Raw genomic sequence first — 16388 nt, 5'->3', positions numbered from 1 at the left:
GAAAATGCAGAGTCACAGTTAACACATTCAATCTAATTTTGTCTCTGGCAACATAAAATAACATGACTGCAACCTTGATCCCAGATTAAATGAAACTGATTTTTAAAGGTTCACTCCTATGTTTTGTGATCATGTGCCATCACTACAGGCCACAATTAAACTAAGGTAATTTAATTCTCTCACTTATTAAATGACCCAATTTTACTACATTTGAATTCTTAAACTGATGAATTGTTTCACTTGCAACTTCTTGAAAATGCCTTCTGTAACTATTTCTGATACAAAGGAAAGTAACAAATGGAATTGTATTTAATAGGAAAAAAGTTGATCTTACGCGTGAAACTACAAAAATATGACTATTGCACACTACACAGAACTGTCAGACAGTCACACACAGGATGGGATGCATCTGACTAAATGTAGATACCTACAGTCTCCGTGTCTACAATTTATTTAGTTGTCTAGACTCCCTTTACAGTCGATGGACAGAAGCAGTCACTTCTGGGTGCACTGTTTCATCTTAAAGTAGACATCAAAACAGATCAGATAAATTGCACCCTAAAAGCACCTATTTCTTTTAATTCACTAGAAAGGGAGCCTAGAAAGACTAACTCATATGTAAGTATCTGCCCTGCAGACTTCTGAAGTTAGGTGACATTTATTCAACTGCATCACCCAAAAAGGCCCTACAGACATTGATTCTCCACCATGTTACAAGGGTTCTGGTCTACTAGGCAGCTCCCAAGGACTTCTGTAGTGTTACAATATAAAACTGATATGACACCATCCTTTTATATACATACAGACATATAACATAAATCCTATCTCAGTTTAACCTATAAGTTTACTGTCATAATTTCATATAAGAAAAAAAAGCGAAGGTAGGTTTTCAAGAGCCACCCCAAAGAGAGGGCAGTAGGCTTGTTAGCTGAAGAAGGACATTCTGTACAGAGCAGACAGGAAAGAAAAGCACTTAAAATGATTAACTGGTGAAGCAGTTGCAGTGAATAGGACAATGTGTAAAGTGATGAGGATCAGCAAACCAGGATACAGAATTATGCAGGAGTTACAAGGCAAGGGCAAGAGGCCATGTGTGAAGGGACACTGATGAGCTGTAAGCTCATTCAGCATTATTCTTTAAAGGACCAAAAATTATGTCAGTATTCCAAAAAGTGGCCATGAGAGAAAAATGTCACCAGCACAGAACAGAGACCATGAGCTTGACTCCTGCAAGGGTGAACTACTCCACCATTCTGTAAATGAGCTGGAGTGGGGGGAGGCGAAGAGACCATAAAAGGCTGACATAAAAAGGATAAAAAAAAACATAGCTTTTCCATCTTCCTTCCCACCAAAACCTGTCATTTTTTTCCTAAAGCACCAACTTTTTTCCTCTTTTTGCTTCTGCTTCTGCCTTTTGTGTGTGTTTTATTGTTTGTGTCTTAACCATAAGGTTGAAATTCATCTGACTAAATGCAGATGCCTGCATTGTATGTATCTGAACCTAACTCAGTTGTGTACAGCTGAGCCATCTGCCTAGACTCCCTTTAAAGGCAATGGAGAGAGAAACAAGCACTTCAGATCATCCTGACTCATCTCATCCAAAAACATGCATCTAAAATAGGCCAGATGAATTTCACCCTAAAAGTTCTTGTTTATCTCCACTGATTATACAGGGAGCTTAGAGGACCAGTTAATTACAGAAGTCTACACAGTGAACATCCCTTGTTAGGTGACATGAATTCCTCTGAAGATATTTTATTCTATGACTTATGGAGAAACCTTGGAAAATGTAAATGTACAAACAGTGCAGAAACACCTGCCTGGGTTTGCACTCTGAGAGCATCTTGTAGGCTGACCTACACATTCAAGTAAATCCACTTATCACTAATAATAATTACACAGATGTCAATATATCCTTTCTTCAATAAACGTCCACCTAGTTATCCTGGTTCAGGAATAAAAGCTGTTTATTTTGCTTTAGCTCAAAAAAATTCCTTTAGTCACATCAAAACTAAAACCAGGAAGCACACTGTTACAGAAAACACCACCACAATACCACAGGGTGTAAATGAGGAATGAGATAGTGAGGACAGGAGTATTAGACTACCAACAGGCATTTCATAACTGAATTTCTAAACAAATAGAATATGTCAGTTTTCCACAAAACCTCCACATGTAGTAAGAACAAACATTAACAAGGGTATTTTACATTGTGCAACAGTGTCTCTGTTTGTTCATATCAGTTACTTTATATGCATAGTTCAGTGATGAGCAGTGCGCTCTGAACATCAGTGAAAAGAAAGAACCAAGAAAAGCTGCAAAAGCAACAATAGCTCCTTTTTCTGTTCTTTAAAATGTCTGACCACCCCTCCCATTTTGCTTGTTATTCTCCCTCATCTTTAAAAAAAAACCATTGAAATGCAGGAGATTTATTAACATTCTCCTGTTGCACAGCAGTCAGTTCAAAATCAGTCTTGATTAATATGTAATAGCACAAGTTCTCTTTCCAATACAATGGGAAACCAATAGGAGGCCTGAAGTTTTAGATATTTTTTTTCTTATGTTGGTATCTCTGCAATTCAAAATTAGGGTCAGTTTCTCTCTAGCTAAGGAAAATGTGAGTTACTTTATCCTCCATCTCAATTACCCTTGATTTTATTCATATTATTAGAGTTATTATTATCAATAATAATTTATTACAATCACCTCCATCTTCATTGCTTATAACAAGGTTTAGACCACATACGGGCACTCACAAAGCTACCATTCTTTCCTAAGATTTAGGATGAGAATCAACATATGAGGTTGGAAGGCTATTAATTAATGTATACTAGCCTGCTCTTTTTGAATGAATCAGTGATGTTAAATACACATAAATAGTCCCTCCTTATACTATTTGTTCTGTGCTATGAAAAAGTTTTGAGAACAGGGATTTGAAGGAAGAGTGTGTAAAGGCCCGCTACATTTTGAAGAAAGTGTCCTGTAGGCAAGCAGATGGGGAGACAAGTAGGCCATAAGCCATGCTGGTTTGGTACCATTTACTCAGTGGATCTCCAGCCTGTAAGAGGACCTTGCCCCCAGTCCTGTGGCAACATTAGTTGCTCTGAAACTCCTAGTAGGACAGTTAAAAGTCTTTGGTGAGATGCCTTGTCAAAGACTTTTTGAAAATTCAGTGTCTGCTGGCACCTTCCCCAAACTCCAGCTGGTTCATGGAACAGAATTTCCTTTTGCAAAAGTCAAGTCATGACCAACACACTCTATTTATCCATGTGCTCAGTTATCCTACCCTTTATTACAGAGACCCCAGCTTGCTGGAGAAGGACGTTGGACTCAGCACTTTGTAGTTCCCAGGACCCCTACAGGTTCCTCGAAAGCCCTTCATGTAGACATTAGCATTAGCACATAAGCTATTCTCCGGCACACTGGCTGTTTGTCATGGTGGTCTACGCACCTTTGCTGAAAGTTCTGCTGCTTCACACCCGAGTACCTTCAGAACAATGCAGGTGGATGCCACTCAACTCTGGCGACTTCCTAACAACTATCTTAACCTATTTTAGTTAACATTTCCAACCTATTTTAGTTAATATTGCCTACATACCTATGTCAAATTGATAGCTCCTGCAACCTATATGTTACCAAGAATAAACTGGACGTGGGAATCAATCCATTCTTAAGCAGGAAAGTCCAATGCAAATAACTGACTAAGCCTCTCTGCTATGCCCTTAGAAACCTGAGTCCTCCCCTACACTTTGGCCATCACTCAGTAACACAGAGCCATGCTTGCTGTACACTTAAGCCAGGCACCTTTAGGAGATTCACCTGAGATGACATAAAAAGTAAAGAAGACATTTTCAAATTCTGGCTAATACATTTTGATTAATGATTGAAAGGTTTCATGCCTCCACGAATGTGCTGAAGGAAGAGATTTTTAGAACTCCAAATACAATAAAGGCAGCGTATGCATTTTTTTCCTTAAAAATGTTGAGCTCATTTTTAAGGTGCTCTGTCAAAAAGAAGCTTTGGGGTATCCACATTCAAATGGCTAGAGTAAATTAGCATAATTTCATTTCTGTTCAAAGTTCCTAAATGTATACATTATATTTATTTTTCAAAATCTTAGATAATTATGTGACTCAAAGTTCACTTCAAATATCAGAACAACATATTACAAAGCACTCATACAAAGAACATAATTTGCACATTATTTTTCTAATCTGAACACTAGCCAACAAGTAACATCCAAGTCACGTTTTTCAAAACAATCATTCTTTGTTGGTACTAAGCAACCACAGCTGGATGCCCTATGAAATTTAGCTTATTGGGAAAATCACAGTACAAATTAAAGTGAAAGAATGATTTACATCAGACAAGTAACAAAAATGTGACATTTAAAAAAGAACTCTTACATAAAATTAAAAGACGAAATGAAATCTTTGTCAATTTTACAGAAATTTAACACAAAAAATATATTTTCACTAAGTCACAGCTGCAAGAATAATCTGGAAAATTTGTTCAAATGCATGTATACTAAGAATAGTGTATATGTGTGTAAATGACTATTTAAAAAGTTGGTTAACTGAGTTGTTATGTTATACTACAAGTAGTCCACTGAACTGAATCTTGTTTATTGTCACCTTAAAGAATGGGACTGAGCAACAAGAGAAGTCTAGCTGTAATGTTTGCGGACCAACTAGTGTGACCTTAAATAAATCAACTGACATCCCTTCAGTTCTCCTGTAAGAACAGCTGACAGCTAGGTAAAAAGTTAAATCACTTTCAAATCCTGATGTTGCATTTAAACTGCGCTTTCTTATGCAAACCATAAACCATTGCTGGTTTTCCTTTTTCTCCAAGATAAGAAGTCCAGTCACTCCTCACCTCCAATTCAGAACATTATATTGAAATATATTTTACCTTCCTACTTTTGCAATTTGACCCCTATTTCATGGTACAGGGCCTTTCTCTGGTAGCCATGAAATGAGTATGTCCTGTTCATACCAGCAGTTACAGTACAGTACTGTAGAGGGCTCTTGAGAGACCTCTGAAAGTTCTTCTACTGAACTGTGAAAACAGAGATAATTGCAGTCTTCTTTGCAATTCTTTAAATATATCTAGCCAAAATACCTTATCTGTGGAAACTATAAAAGTACTCACTGAGAATTTTTTTTCATGGAATTAGAACAGATAATGAGTTACCAGCACCAAATCCCTGCTCCATTTTCAGGAACTGAGCACCGTAATACACCAGTTTGGCTATTTTCTGTATTCTCTAAGAGTAGCTAAAAACACTCCAAAAAATGAAGCTTAATGAATGCGAATTTGGTGAGTGTGAATGCTTCCTTATTTGATTAGGATCACAGAATGTGTTTGTTCAAATGAGTAAACATGTGCCTATGATTTTTTTCCCTGTGGCAGAAATGTAAAATGTTCAAAAAAATTCCTAGAGGCTTTCCCTTTGGAAAACATATGTAAAAGCCATGAGAAGAAGGAAGCAAGGAAATAGGGGTGTGTGTATATATATATATGTATATATACACACACAGAGAATGCAACATCCTAATACAAAATGTGGCAATACAGGCCTAATCCTGAAGTCCTCAGTCCAAGCCGTCATTTAGTGAAACACTGAAATATCTTAAACATGTAACCACCTCAAATTAAATTCTACTGCTTACACACAGCAAGAAATTAAGTATTTGGCTAAATTAAGGTAACATAGAGAAAATTTCCCTGTCCTCAGAAATAAATTATTGCCAAAGTAAGGGACAACATTCATACCTTTTAAAAAAAAGACAAAAAACTAACCCTGTTTAACAGTACAGTTTAGAAAAAAAAGCTCCATAACTTATCTTCTTCATTTTTTACAATAATACATAATTTCCAATAGATATTTATCAATTGGTACTCTCTCATAAGTTAATGTGTTGCTGATATTCAGGAATAAAACCAGGGTATATCTTAACACACTAATTTTAACTTACGAATACATTATTTTTAAAAGTTTACTTACACTCTGGTTAAGCCATTAGTTAAAAATCAACAAATAACCCTGTAACCTGTAATGTACTGTGCTAAATAATCAAAGATGCATAAACGCATCTTATGTTGTTTTTATAAATTGTAAGGCCATTTATCTGATGCCAAAATATCACTGGAAAAAGTAATATTACATGCAAGTAGAACTTCTCACAGGGAAATCATAATCATTTTCTATTCTGACAAACAGCTGTTCTAGGGGTGGTCACTGCAGCATCATTTTTCTCGAATAATAAAATGAGTCAGTCACCTAGATAAAATGCTGCTGGCACTCAGTACTGGGACTTATTTACAACAGTAGTTTCATTTAGTTTTGCCACCAAAATCTCTCCTATCTGTTCTGACACCACTGACATGGACAAAAGCATGTTTTACTTTTTCATTAAGCACTTGTATGAGGGAATCTTCAAGGACGGACAAACACCTGAGGTTGACAACATTATTTACATGGGTGGGCCATCACCAGAATTCAAATCAGTAGTATATAAACCATTGCATCTTAAACTCCACTGTATTAAGAATCTATTCTAATAACATAACTGGCTCCCCAACTCCATATCTTCTGTTAGAAATAAAGGACGAAGATATCCTGTATGACAGAGCAGTTATAGAAGTGTTTAACAGTCACGGTTACTTCAGTTTAAATGGGAAATGCATCATTATACCCACCAGCTGTACAGAGAATCCAAAAGCAAACTAAATAAAATAAAACTTGGTATTGCTGCAGACAAAGACTTTCTTTTCATATTACAGTTACAGGGAACAGAACACATGACAGCATTAGACCTTTTCCTTTTTTAATTTCTATGAATCTAAGTTCAGAGGCTGTTGAAAGAACTAAGTTTGCAGAACTCATCAAAAGAGGCGTGCATCACTTACCTTTCAGTTATTGCTGTGATTAATAAAAAATCAACATTCTTGTTTTCTGCTCAAGTCTTTTCTTAAAATAATACATTTGTGAAACAACAGCTGTTGGCTCTTTCTCTAGTTGGGAGAGATAAGCCCACCATCAGTTTGCATACTCCAGTCTCACAGAGTGGGTCCATTAGATTAAATGTTTTCAAATGCTCATTGTGTTCACAGGAACAGACATCCACTAGACCTAGCATTTCATTTTATCACAGTAAAGCAAAGTACAAATGCATTTCAGCTCTGGAAAGAATTTAGGAAAATGAAATATACTTTTCTTAAAAAGGCATGTCCACGAAAAGCAAGTCCATTTATGATATTAAAAGTTGCCCAAGGTAGTGGTTATGATCAAAATAATTATGTCTATTTTGTCTCTTAGTCCAAATCAACAACGTGTACTTCTCTTTAATTCAAGCAGTAACATACTGAATGATGAAGCACACATAGTGTACATCCTAGTACATAACTCTCCAAGAAGAAGGATATTAAAACCCTGATTCAGAGAAACGCTTACACATATGCTTCATTTGAAGAGTAGGCAGAGGTCCTTTCATCAGCTGAGAGACCTTCAGTCTGGAAGGGACTGGTAGGCTGGAACCTCATGTACCACAGGCTATTAAATCCCATGATTATTCAGCTCAATAGCTTAAAAATGTCTAAGTATGATGTGGGTTTTAGCTAAAACACGTTTCCTAGAGCTTGTAATAACTTCTATTGGTTTACAGCAGGGGAGGGACTACACACTATTTTTCTCTCTAATAGTTGTTTCCAGGAATTATCAAACCCTCACTGTTAGATCTAGTGCCTTATCTCTAAATTGAACATACTTCATTACAGCTTCTATCCTTATTTCTTAAAATAGCCTTCCCACTAGACTGAAGAGTCGTTTTCATACATAGGTACCCAGATACTTTGGCAAGTTAATAGCTGTTCTTCTTTTTAAATAAACAAACAAACTGAGCTTTTTCAGCCTGCCATTTTAAGGCATTGCCTCCAGCATAACCTAAATGCTTTCAAAGGTTTCCAACATCTCTTTTAAACTGCAGACAACAAAACCATACACAGCATCAGAGCTGAAATGTGGGTGATATGCCATGCAGTACACATGCAGCAAGCCGGATACAATTGGTGTGGGCTACACTGGCTGTACATGAATGTTGATGGTCCAACACACTTGCATCAGTTCTGCTGTGTCCAGCATGTGTCAGCCCTACTACCTTCAAACTGCACAGATGGTGACGAAACACACAGCCACCCAAGGATTCACCCAGCACAGGCTTTTCTGCTTGTGTTCAGTTACTGTTGTCCCTGGCTTCACAACATCTGTGCTGTCAGAGCAAGAGCTCCAGCTGGGCTGATGGAAGATGCAAAGAAATGACCAACTTCTTCTTCCTCTGACAGAATGTCTAAGTGTAAAAAGAGGACATGTCCAGAGAAGCAGTGACGTGTGGTAGCTCTAAATCCAACCAGTGTGCTATACAGTATGAAAGCCCTTTTCTACTACTTGCTTCCTCCTGCTTATGCCAGCATAACACTGGAGAGCTGGTTGCATAGCATCTTATGGAGCATTCATGGGCTTCCCACTTATCATCATGACTTCTAAACCCATTTCTGACATGACTCATTTCCAGAATACAGTTTCTCATTTTGTAAATATGGCCTGCATTTCTGGTCACTAAATATCACAGCCCTGTCCTTAACATTATATACAACTTAGCTAGTCTGTCAACCACGTATTTTGTCAGAAATGATTTTCCATTTATCTCCAGAGCACTGATGAAATTCTTGAATAGCTTTGGGCAAAGAACCAATCCCTGTGGAAATCCTAAAATAATTTAAAAATTTATGATGATTCCCCATTGATTACTACCTTTCGGATTGGTGTGGTCTGACATTTATCTATTAATACATTCAATGTGTTCTGTAGTGATACTGTATAGCACTGTTTTAACTAGAATATTATGCCATAGTAAAACAAAGATTTAAAAAATCTAAGTATCAACACAATTTATCTTTACCAACCACAAATTTAATCTCACCAAAGATTGAAATCAGGTCTGTTTGACCAGGTTTGTTTCCACAAAACATGAATATTAATATTCCTTTATTTTTTAGTTAACTGAATCCCATATAAACATCTCAAATCATTTGCCTAAAGACTGATTTGCAGCCAACTATAATTAAGCATGCCTTTCTACTTGCACTCTTTTAATATCTCTTTTAAGTTTCAGAATTTATCCTGTATTTCAACATTACTTAAAAAAAACCCAACAACAACAACAAAACTTCAGGCAGTTCCTTTCAAATAAAAGTCCTCCAGGCCTCCTAAATACATAGCAGACTGAAACTTTGCTGATCATGTTTTTTATGTCAACTTTTTTCCTTTTACACTATTTCATTACCTGCAATTTATTTTCTATCTCCCACTCTTATCATTTGTTATAGGTTACTTTTACATTTGTGATTGCTGCTCTTGTTCCTTTGCTCTGAACCAGGATGGGCTTCAACAAAAGTTATCTCATCTTTATTATGGAATTGTTGCTTTTTGGACTCTTTTGGGGAAAAGTCAGAAACTACCTGGAAAGGTTTAAGACACTAATGCACTCAGCTTTATGTTTTGCCTCTTTGCTGAAAACTACCATCACAAAGTACATCTGGAGAAACCAAATATGTAAGTACATTTCAGGAACTCCAGTGCATAGGCTGGAGTTTAAACCCACCTTTGTCAACATTTTATTTTAAGCCGTGGAAACATCTGAGACATAGACACATACCTTTCTGTTCTCTACACTCCCTGTGGGGGAGAGAAGTACAATAAAAGATTGCAGGGCATAATGCCTTGAGTGACTGGTGGCATTTCTGCTTTGATCATCCACTCCAAGGCTTAGCTTGCCCTTGTCTCTCAAAGGGGAACAGGCAGAAAACTGTCTTTTACTACAAGAGGTTGTGTCTTAATGATTGCTTTTCCTTGTGTTAGTCTCACTAAGCAATCTTGCCTAATGAGCTCTTCTTTAAAACACAGTGTTTTTACTAACATTTTTGCTCTGTTTTTATTATTTCCACTCAAACTCACACACAGTTTTCCTCAACTTGGGGGAAGTAACCCTCCTGAAGCATTATAGATGTGTAGCTGTCCCTACAGGGCACACAGTGGTTACTATGTTTCTTCTTCAGAAAACACTATGTTAGTATATGTATATAAACATATATATAAACAGTATATAAACAGTGTAATAGGCTAACAACAATTTGTTTTGAGTCAGGCAGGTGCTCAAGTACCTTAACAAGACAGGCTTTTTTAGTATTTTAAAGTACCTGTCTGATTTTAAGCACTGGCACACCACCAGCTGGAATGGGATAGTCTCCATACTCGAAGTCATGCAGTCTTGGGATGGCTCTGAACTTGAACTTAAAGGTTTCACTGCCTCCGAGTTTAGATGGCTTTCATATTGGACACAGTAAAGACTTACAATCTTTTTATCTAAACAGAATGAAATTGTTTTCATTACAAGATACTTCCTCTGTTACAATGCATTATGAACAAATGGCTTTTGAAATGACTTTCTGTAATCTGGGCACTGACCTGCTGTGCTAGCTAGTCATGGAACAGATACCACCATCATACAAATGCACCCAAAGAATTTAATGACTTTCACAAATGACATCACAGCTAAATTAGTAAGGAAGAACAAAATGCTCTCCCTTTATATTATGTTAACAGAATAGGTTGCAAGGCCACGTGGATTGTATCATAGGACTTTTAAAATAGCTAGTTGTCATCTTATGTTTCTGATTTAGTTATGTGAATAATTAAAAATAAAATCTGCTTTATTATATTTTATCAGGTATTTAGTATTTCTTTTACTATTAATGAGCTGCTCTGATTTTGAATTTCACAGATGCACATCATATCCATTTTATTAGACCAAATCACAATTTCATTGCATTCATGAACTGAGTGGATTTCACTCCAATATTAATCATGGTTTTGTTGGTAAGAATTGATTTTTTGTTTTGTTTTGCTATCCCAGCGCCAAAATGCTCTGCAGTGCCTGGGGAACATAAGCAAAAAGCACCAAGTTTTTAGAGAGTCTTTCTACTGACTCCACTACTACTACTACTACTACTACTACTACTACTACTACTACTACTACTACTACTACCACCACCACCACCACCACCACCACCACCACCCCCCTAACATGGACCATTGCCTTTGAGGGGAGGCAGGGAGGACGGTCACCCTTTATTATTATTAGGAATAAACCTTTCTTCCATCATTTTGATGCAGAAAGGGGGAGAAGCATTTTTAAAGAAATGGCACAGAGTTAAGAAGGAAAAGTAAACTATGCATATAAAGGTTTAGGAAATAACAAATTATTTGGACTGCAAAGCCTGGTCCAGTGACTGATCTCACTCTTGAGGTCGTTTGAGCTTATAGGGAAGAAAAAAAGGTATATTCTTCCCTATTCCAGCCATCTTCCTCCTTGTTTTTATCATTGTTTGTCACTTGCCCAGACATATTCTATTGGGGGTACTTTTATAGTTACACTCCATCCTCTTGGTCTTGCCTGCTCTGATCAGTGCCGGAATCTTAAGCTGGTAACGTCAAAGCACCTCACATTCATGAGGCTGATGGGAACTACTTCAGATATTATCTGGCTCTCTACATGGTCCTTGGTGCCCTGTCATCCCTTCTATCATCTGGCTGAAACTGCTCATCTAGGGCTATGACTTCTTCAGGTCCGTCTGGGATACATCTATGTCACGCTGCTTGGGTCTGGCTGCTCCCTTTGCGATGCAGCTGTCTTGTTTCACCATTTTATTACAGCTGGTTGCTCCTTGCTGAATGTTGTTGCTCATGTTATTCTTGCTGCACGCTTTTCTCCTCTGTTGATGCAGCTCTCCAGGGCTATGATTCCTGCTGTCAGTTATTTCTGGTGTGGAAAGGCTGTCACGCTTTTTGCTTTGTTTTAACAATGCTCAAATCCACTCTTCTGTTCAACAGGCTATATTTCCTGCTGCACTTGGCCTATATCCACTTTTCCCATCACTGGGGGAGGGCACTATCTTACTTCCAGCTGCACTACAAAGACATATCCACTCTCTCAGGTAACCTGTGAGTTTTGAATCTTCTGTCAATACTACTAATTAATGAACTATCACAACTTTTGGCTTTTCTCTGCATATTTGTGGCCTTAGCGGAGGGTGACATGCTCCTATCTTAAGAAGGATTAGTATGATGCTTTTGAAGAGCCTAACATTACTATCAACAGTTCAAATGGAAACATTCTATTCTTAAGGGCTGCACTATCTTTTTCACTCTGCTTGTGGGATTAAGTGAATACAATTCTTTAGGACTCTACAGCACCAGACTTCTTAATATGTGCAATCACTGAGGACAAACAAGTGGAAATGAAAAATATATTCAGCTTCAAGGCATTTAAATAGCACAGTTTCAATTATTATCTCCAAGGTGTATAGAAAGGAAAAGAGGAAGAGGCAAATCTTTAAAATGGCAGTTGATAATGTCTACCAGGGGTAGACATTTTAATGGTGGCAAATTGACTTATCCCATATTAATGAAAGACAATGACATTCAATGACTGTAATTTTACTGAGGAAAAATCAGATGAGAGAAAGTTTTATCATTTAGATTTCACACAGAAAATCATCATGAGAGAAAAGAGATCATATGGACAAACCAAGGGGCAAAAGGTGAAAACTTTTTAAAATAAAGGCAAAAAAAAAAATCCATATCAAAATACAGGTGAAAGATACTGCATGTAAGGCTAGACCTATTAAAAATAAACATTTTAAGTTAAGTCCTCATTGATGGACCTCATCCAAAGTTTACTAGAGACAAGACAATAATTCCTAAGAATTTGAGATCTGTCACCAGTTAAAAATACAAGACAGCAAACAACCAAAGCGCCATCCAGGAAACTCCAGCAATAATATCCCTCCATCATGGCTCAATTTGCAACAAGGGCCATGAGGCATCTGAATATATCTGAGTACACCTCTCACCAGATAAAAGCTTTACCTATGAAACACACAAAAAAAGAAAGATGAATAGCAGTATCAGTGATGAGAAAGACAGTGCCTTTGGAACTATTTTACATACGATTCATCATGGTATGTATATTGGTGGACACCAGAAAACGAGAAGGATAGGCAAAAGTTTTATCAAACAAATGAGTTTGTTTCACCAACAAGCTAGTTGATTTGATATGCAAGCTATGCAAGCTATGCATATAAAGTTATGTAGGAATGAGAAAAGAAACTATCTACTCTATCAATTCATCCTCAGAAGGAAACAATATCAGGTGCTTAGAGGAAGGTATAGAAATTGTGAAAAAAAGACCTATGAAGTCAATGGGGAAAGTTTTCTCCTACTATATTACATACTGTTTTTACTTAAAACAAAGGAATGGATGGACAGAAAAGCAGAGAGACAGACCAACTGATAGCAAAAGGGAGACTTTATAGGAGGAGGAGTGTGTCTTTTAATCTTCTCACCTAAGAAAGCGTGTAAGTGAATTTGTCCATCATCATTCCTCCAAGTGATTTGAGAGATCTAGTAACTGAGTTCAAAATTTTACAGAATCAGGCCCTGATATGAACACACTCAAGGTCATTTAAGATTCTGGGAGAGCTGAAAGGCCATCACAGAAACTGAGTGGAGAGGCTGTCATATCCACTGAGCATAGTAATTGTTACACTAGAAAGGAACCTTTAAATGAACAGACAGATACAATATTGTGCTTTAAGATAGTGCTTTAATCCGCACAGAAAACAGAGTGATCCTATTAGCCTGCATAAAACAGCTAGCAGTATACAGATGTGTCCTAATGTCCTATTTGTCATTTCAATGTAAATGAAAATTACTTAATGTTTGTAAAGTGTTCGTATGATGAAAGGTAAGTGACAAATATTACACTAATATTACTATTATCATATTAATTAGAAAAAAATAATTAGCTTGAAATATTCAGATACTGATCTGAGATAAACCTCTGAATCTATCAAGCTTCAGTTATCACCAGCAAATATATGATTGAAACATTTAAACAATGAGAATACTTCAGTATGCTGAAAGCTGCTCGTTATTATAGCTTAATTGACCAAGGGTAATGTTTTCAAAGCCAGCTAAGGGATTTTTGAAAATGTTACTTGGGCTCTTGAGCAACTACAGCATTTTAAAATATTGCCCTATGTATTTTAGGTTTGCATATTACATCCTATACCTATAACACATACACACACACAGGGAAGAGAACCAACTTGAATTTGCTGCTGAATGGGAATAGCTGGTAACTGAAAGAGAGGATACACCTCTTTTTAGCCCAGAGTGAGCGCTGGATAAACAGACAGTATCATCTGCACACAGAGTATCTGGAGGCTCAGTAGGCAAGTCACAGCTACGCTGCTGCTGTGTTGTTACAATCCCATGTTATGCAGCTAATGATGCAGAGGGAAAGTATTACCAAATACAAGCGTGACAGTCTTACTGACTCTTACTGTTGAATCACCAGTAGAGAGCTCCTATACAGCCTTCACAGTGGAAGGCTGCGCGCAGCAGCCTCTGTGTCACACGGCAAGCACGCTCACTCACGAAATTAAGGTATTTTGCATACCATAGCATATAGCAGAAAATAATCAGGTGGTCTAATGGAAACCACCAGCTTTTGGGTCATTTGCTAAGAGCAAGCTCAGACATATGATCGAGAAGGTGGTAGCGTGCAGCCCTGTCACTCCTCCATTGAAACTAGCGTAACAGTCCCAAAGCTGGCCAAAAGGTTTCCTATAATTGAAATACAATATGAAATTGCCTGAAATTAATACACATTCCTTCATCACCCATAGATGTTAGTTCCCCTGTTCTCACGGTAAGCAATGATTTGAGAAGTCACTAGTTGGCAGAACACAAAAAAAATCTCATGTGTAGGAAAAACAGAGAAACTATTGCATTTAATTTTAGTATCTGACAAGTTTTCTAGACAGTTTCACTAGGACAAAGAGAACACATTCTACTGCATTTTAAAGCATCTAACACAATTCAGAAACAAAATGAATAATAATAAAAAAATCAAATCCTCTTGCTGACAGCCTCACAAGTTTGTTTACATCATTCAATAACACTAGAAGTGCTCAACATAACTGGCTAAAATCACTATAATATATTCCAAATCAAAGTCTCCAAACCAATAACCATTGTGCTGTATGTATTTTTACAATGATATTTGTTTTACAGGTGGAACATGTTCCTCTAATAGTTACTGACATATCAAAACAAATATAGAGAGAGTTTAATTAGTCCCACCTTTTTATAGGCGATCCAGTCAAACACCCTGTCAATGTCTGTGGCTTGCTGCACCTCCTGGGATACTGGATGTGAACTGGCCAAACCATCCAGCAACATCACTTCATGTAGGACATCTGTCAGAAATCTCTGCTTTTCCTGAAATACAGCACATGCAGCAATATCACAGACAATAATAATAACAACCTAGAAATGATACAGTTATCAGAGGCAGTCTCTGACTAAAATCAGACCTTCTGGTTCGAATGTAACCCACCACGACCTCCTAAAATCTTGAACAGGTTACAGAACAGAGAGAAATTAGTCCTAGTATGAGAGATCCTTCTGATTTGGGAATTTTGCTGGAATGAAAGCAAGTTGACTGAAATTAAATTAAAGACCGTTAAAAGAATGAAAATGTATTTGAAAGTGTAGATTGCAAATCTGATCACCACAATTATCCACTTGCAGTTATCAGGGCTGCGGAGACAGGAGATGGAATAGTTTTCAATCACAAAAATATAAGACGCTACAAATGAGCACTTGTAGAGCTCATTACATACACAGGTACAAATACATTTGACAGAGGTGGGTAAATACAATTATTATTACAATTATTACAATTTACTGTGTGGACCCTGAGGCATGGTGAGGTTTAAGTTACTTGTCTGTTAGTGCCAAGTTCACAAGGCAGGTCAGAGTGAGATCAAAAAAACAAATAGAAACCATGGCAGTGACATAGCAAATGGCTACACTATCTTTCATAATTCAGATTGAGAAGAAAGGGTTTCTCTACAACTTGTGTGTTCTGCAGACTTTATCTCCTTCATCTGCGTAACTTCCATCTGAAGAAAACCACTGTTATCTCTCTTCACAAGTGAGAAAATAGCTGCACACGTAAGCTAAATGATGTATTCAAAGCCACGGCTATGTCAGAGGCAGATGCAAACCCAAACAATATCCAATACACTAATTTGTTTCTACACTGTCTATAAGTATGGATTGCAGAGGTATGTCAAAACCACTGCATATTTACTCTGGCAGCAATATTAATTAAATGTTCATGCATACTCTATCAGCTACAGTGCATTCACTTCTACGGTGTGACTAGACAGATGCCTCTACTCCAAAACATTTT

At 37.2% G+C, this 16388-nt stretch overlaps 1 protein-coding gene across 1 annotated transcript in view; it reads right to left on the bottom strand.

Moving 5' to 3' along the window:
* TRHDE (thyrotropin releasing hormone degrading enzyme) overlaps nt 1–16388 on the bottom strand; it is a 226147-nt gene that overhangs the window by 101913 nt on the left and 107846 nt on the right. The window contains exon 6 of the mRNA XM_026100355.2: nt 15272–15409. Within this exon, the coding sequence (XP_025956140.2) occupies nt 15272–15409 (138 nt within the window). The remainder of the gene's footprint in view (nt 1–15271; nt 15410–16388) is intronic.

The sequence above is a fragment of the Dromaius novaehollandiae genome, chromosome 1, assembly GCF_036370855.1.
Source record: "Dromaius novaehollandiae isolate bDroNov1 chromosome 1, bDroNov1.hap1, whole genome shotgun sequence".
NCBI lineage: Eukaryota > Metazoa > Chordata > Aves > Casuariiformes > Dromaiidae > Dromaius > Dromaius novaehollandiae.
Note: the sequence above shows the minus strand (reverse complement) of the source record. Positions and strands in the feature narration are given on the sequence as shown.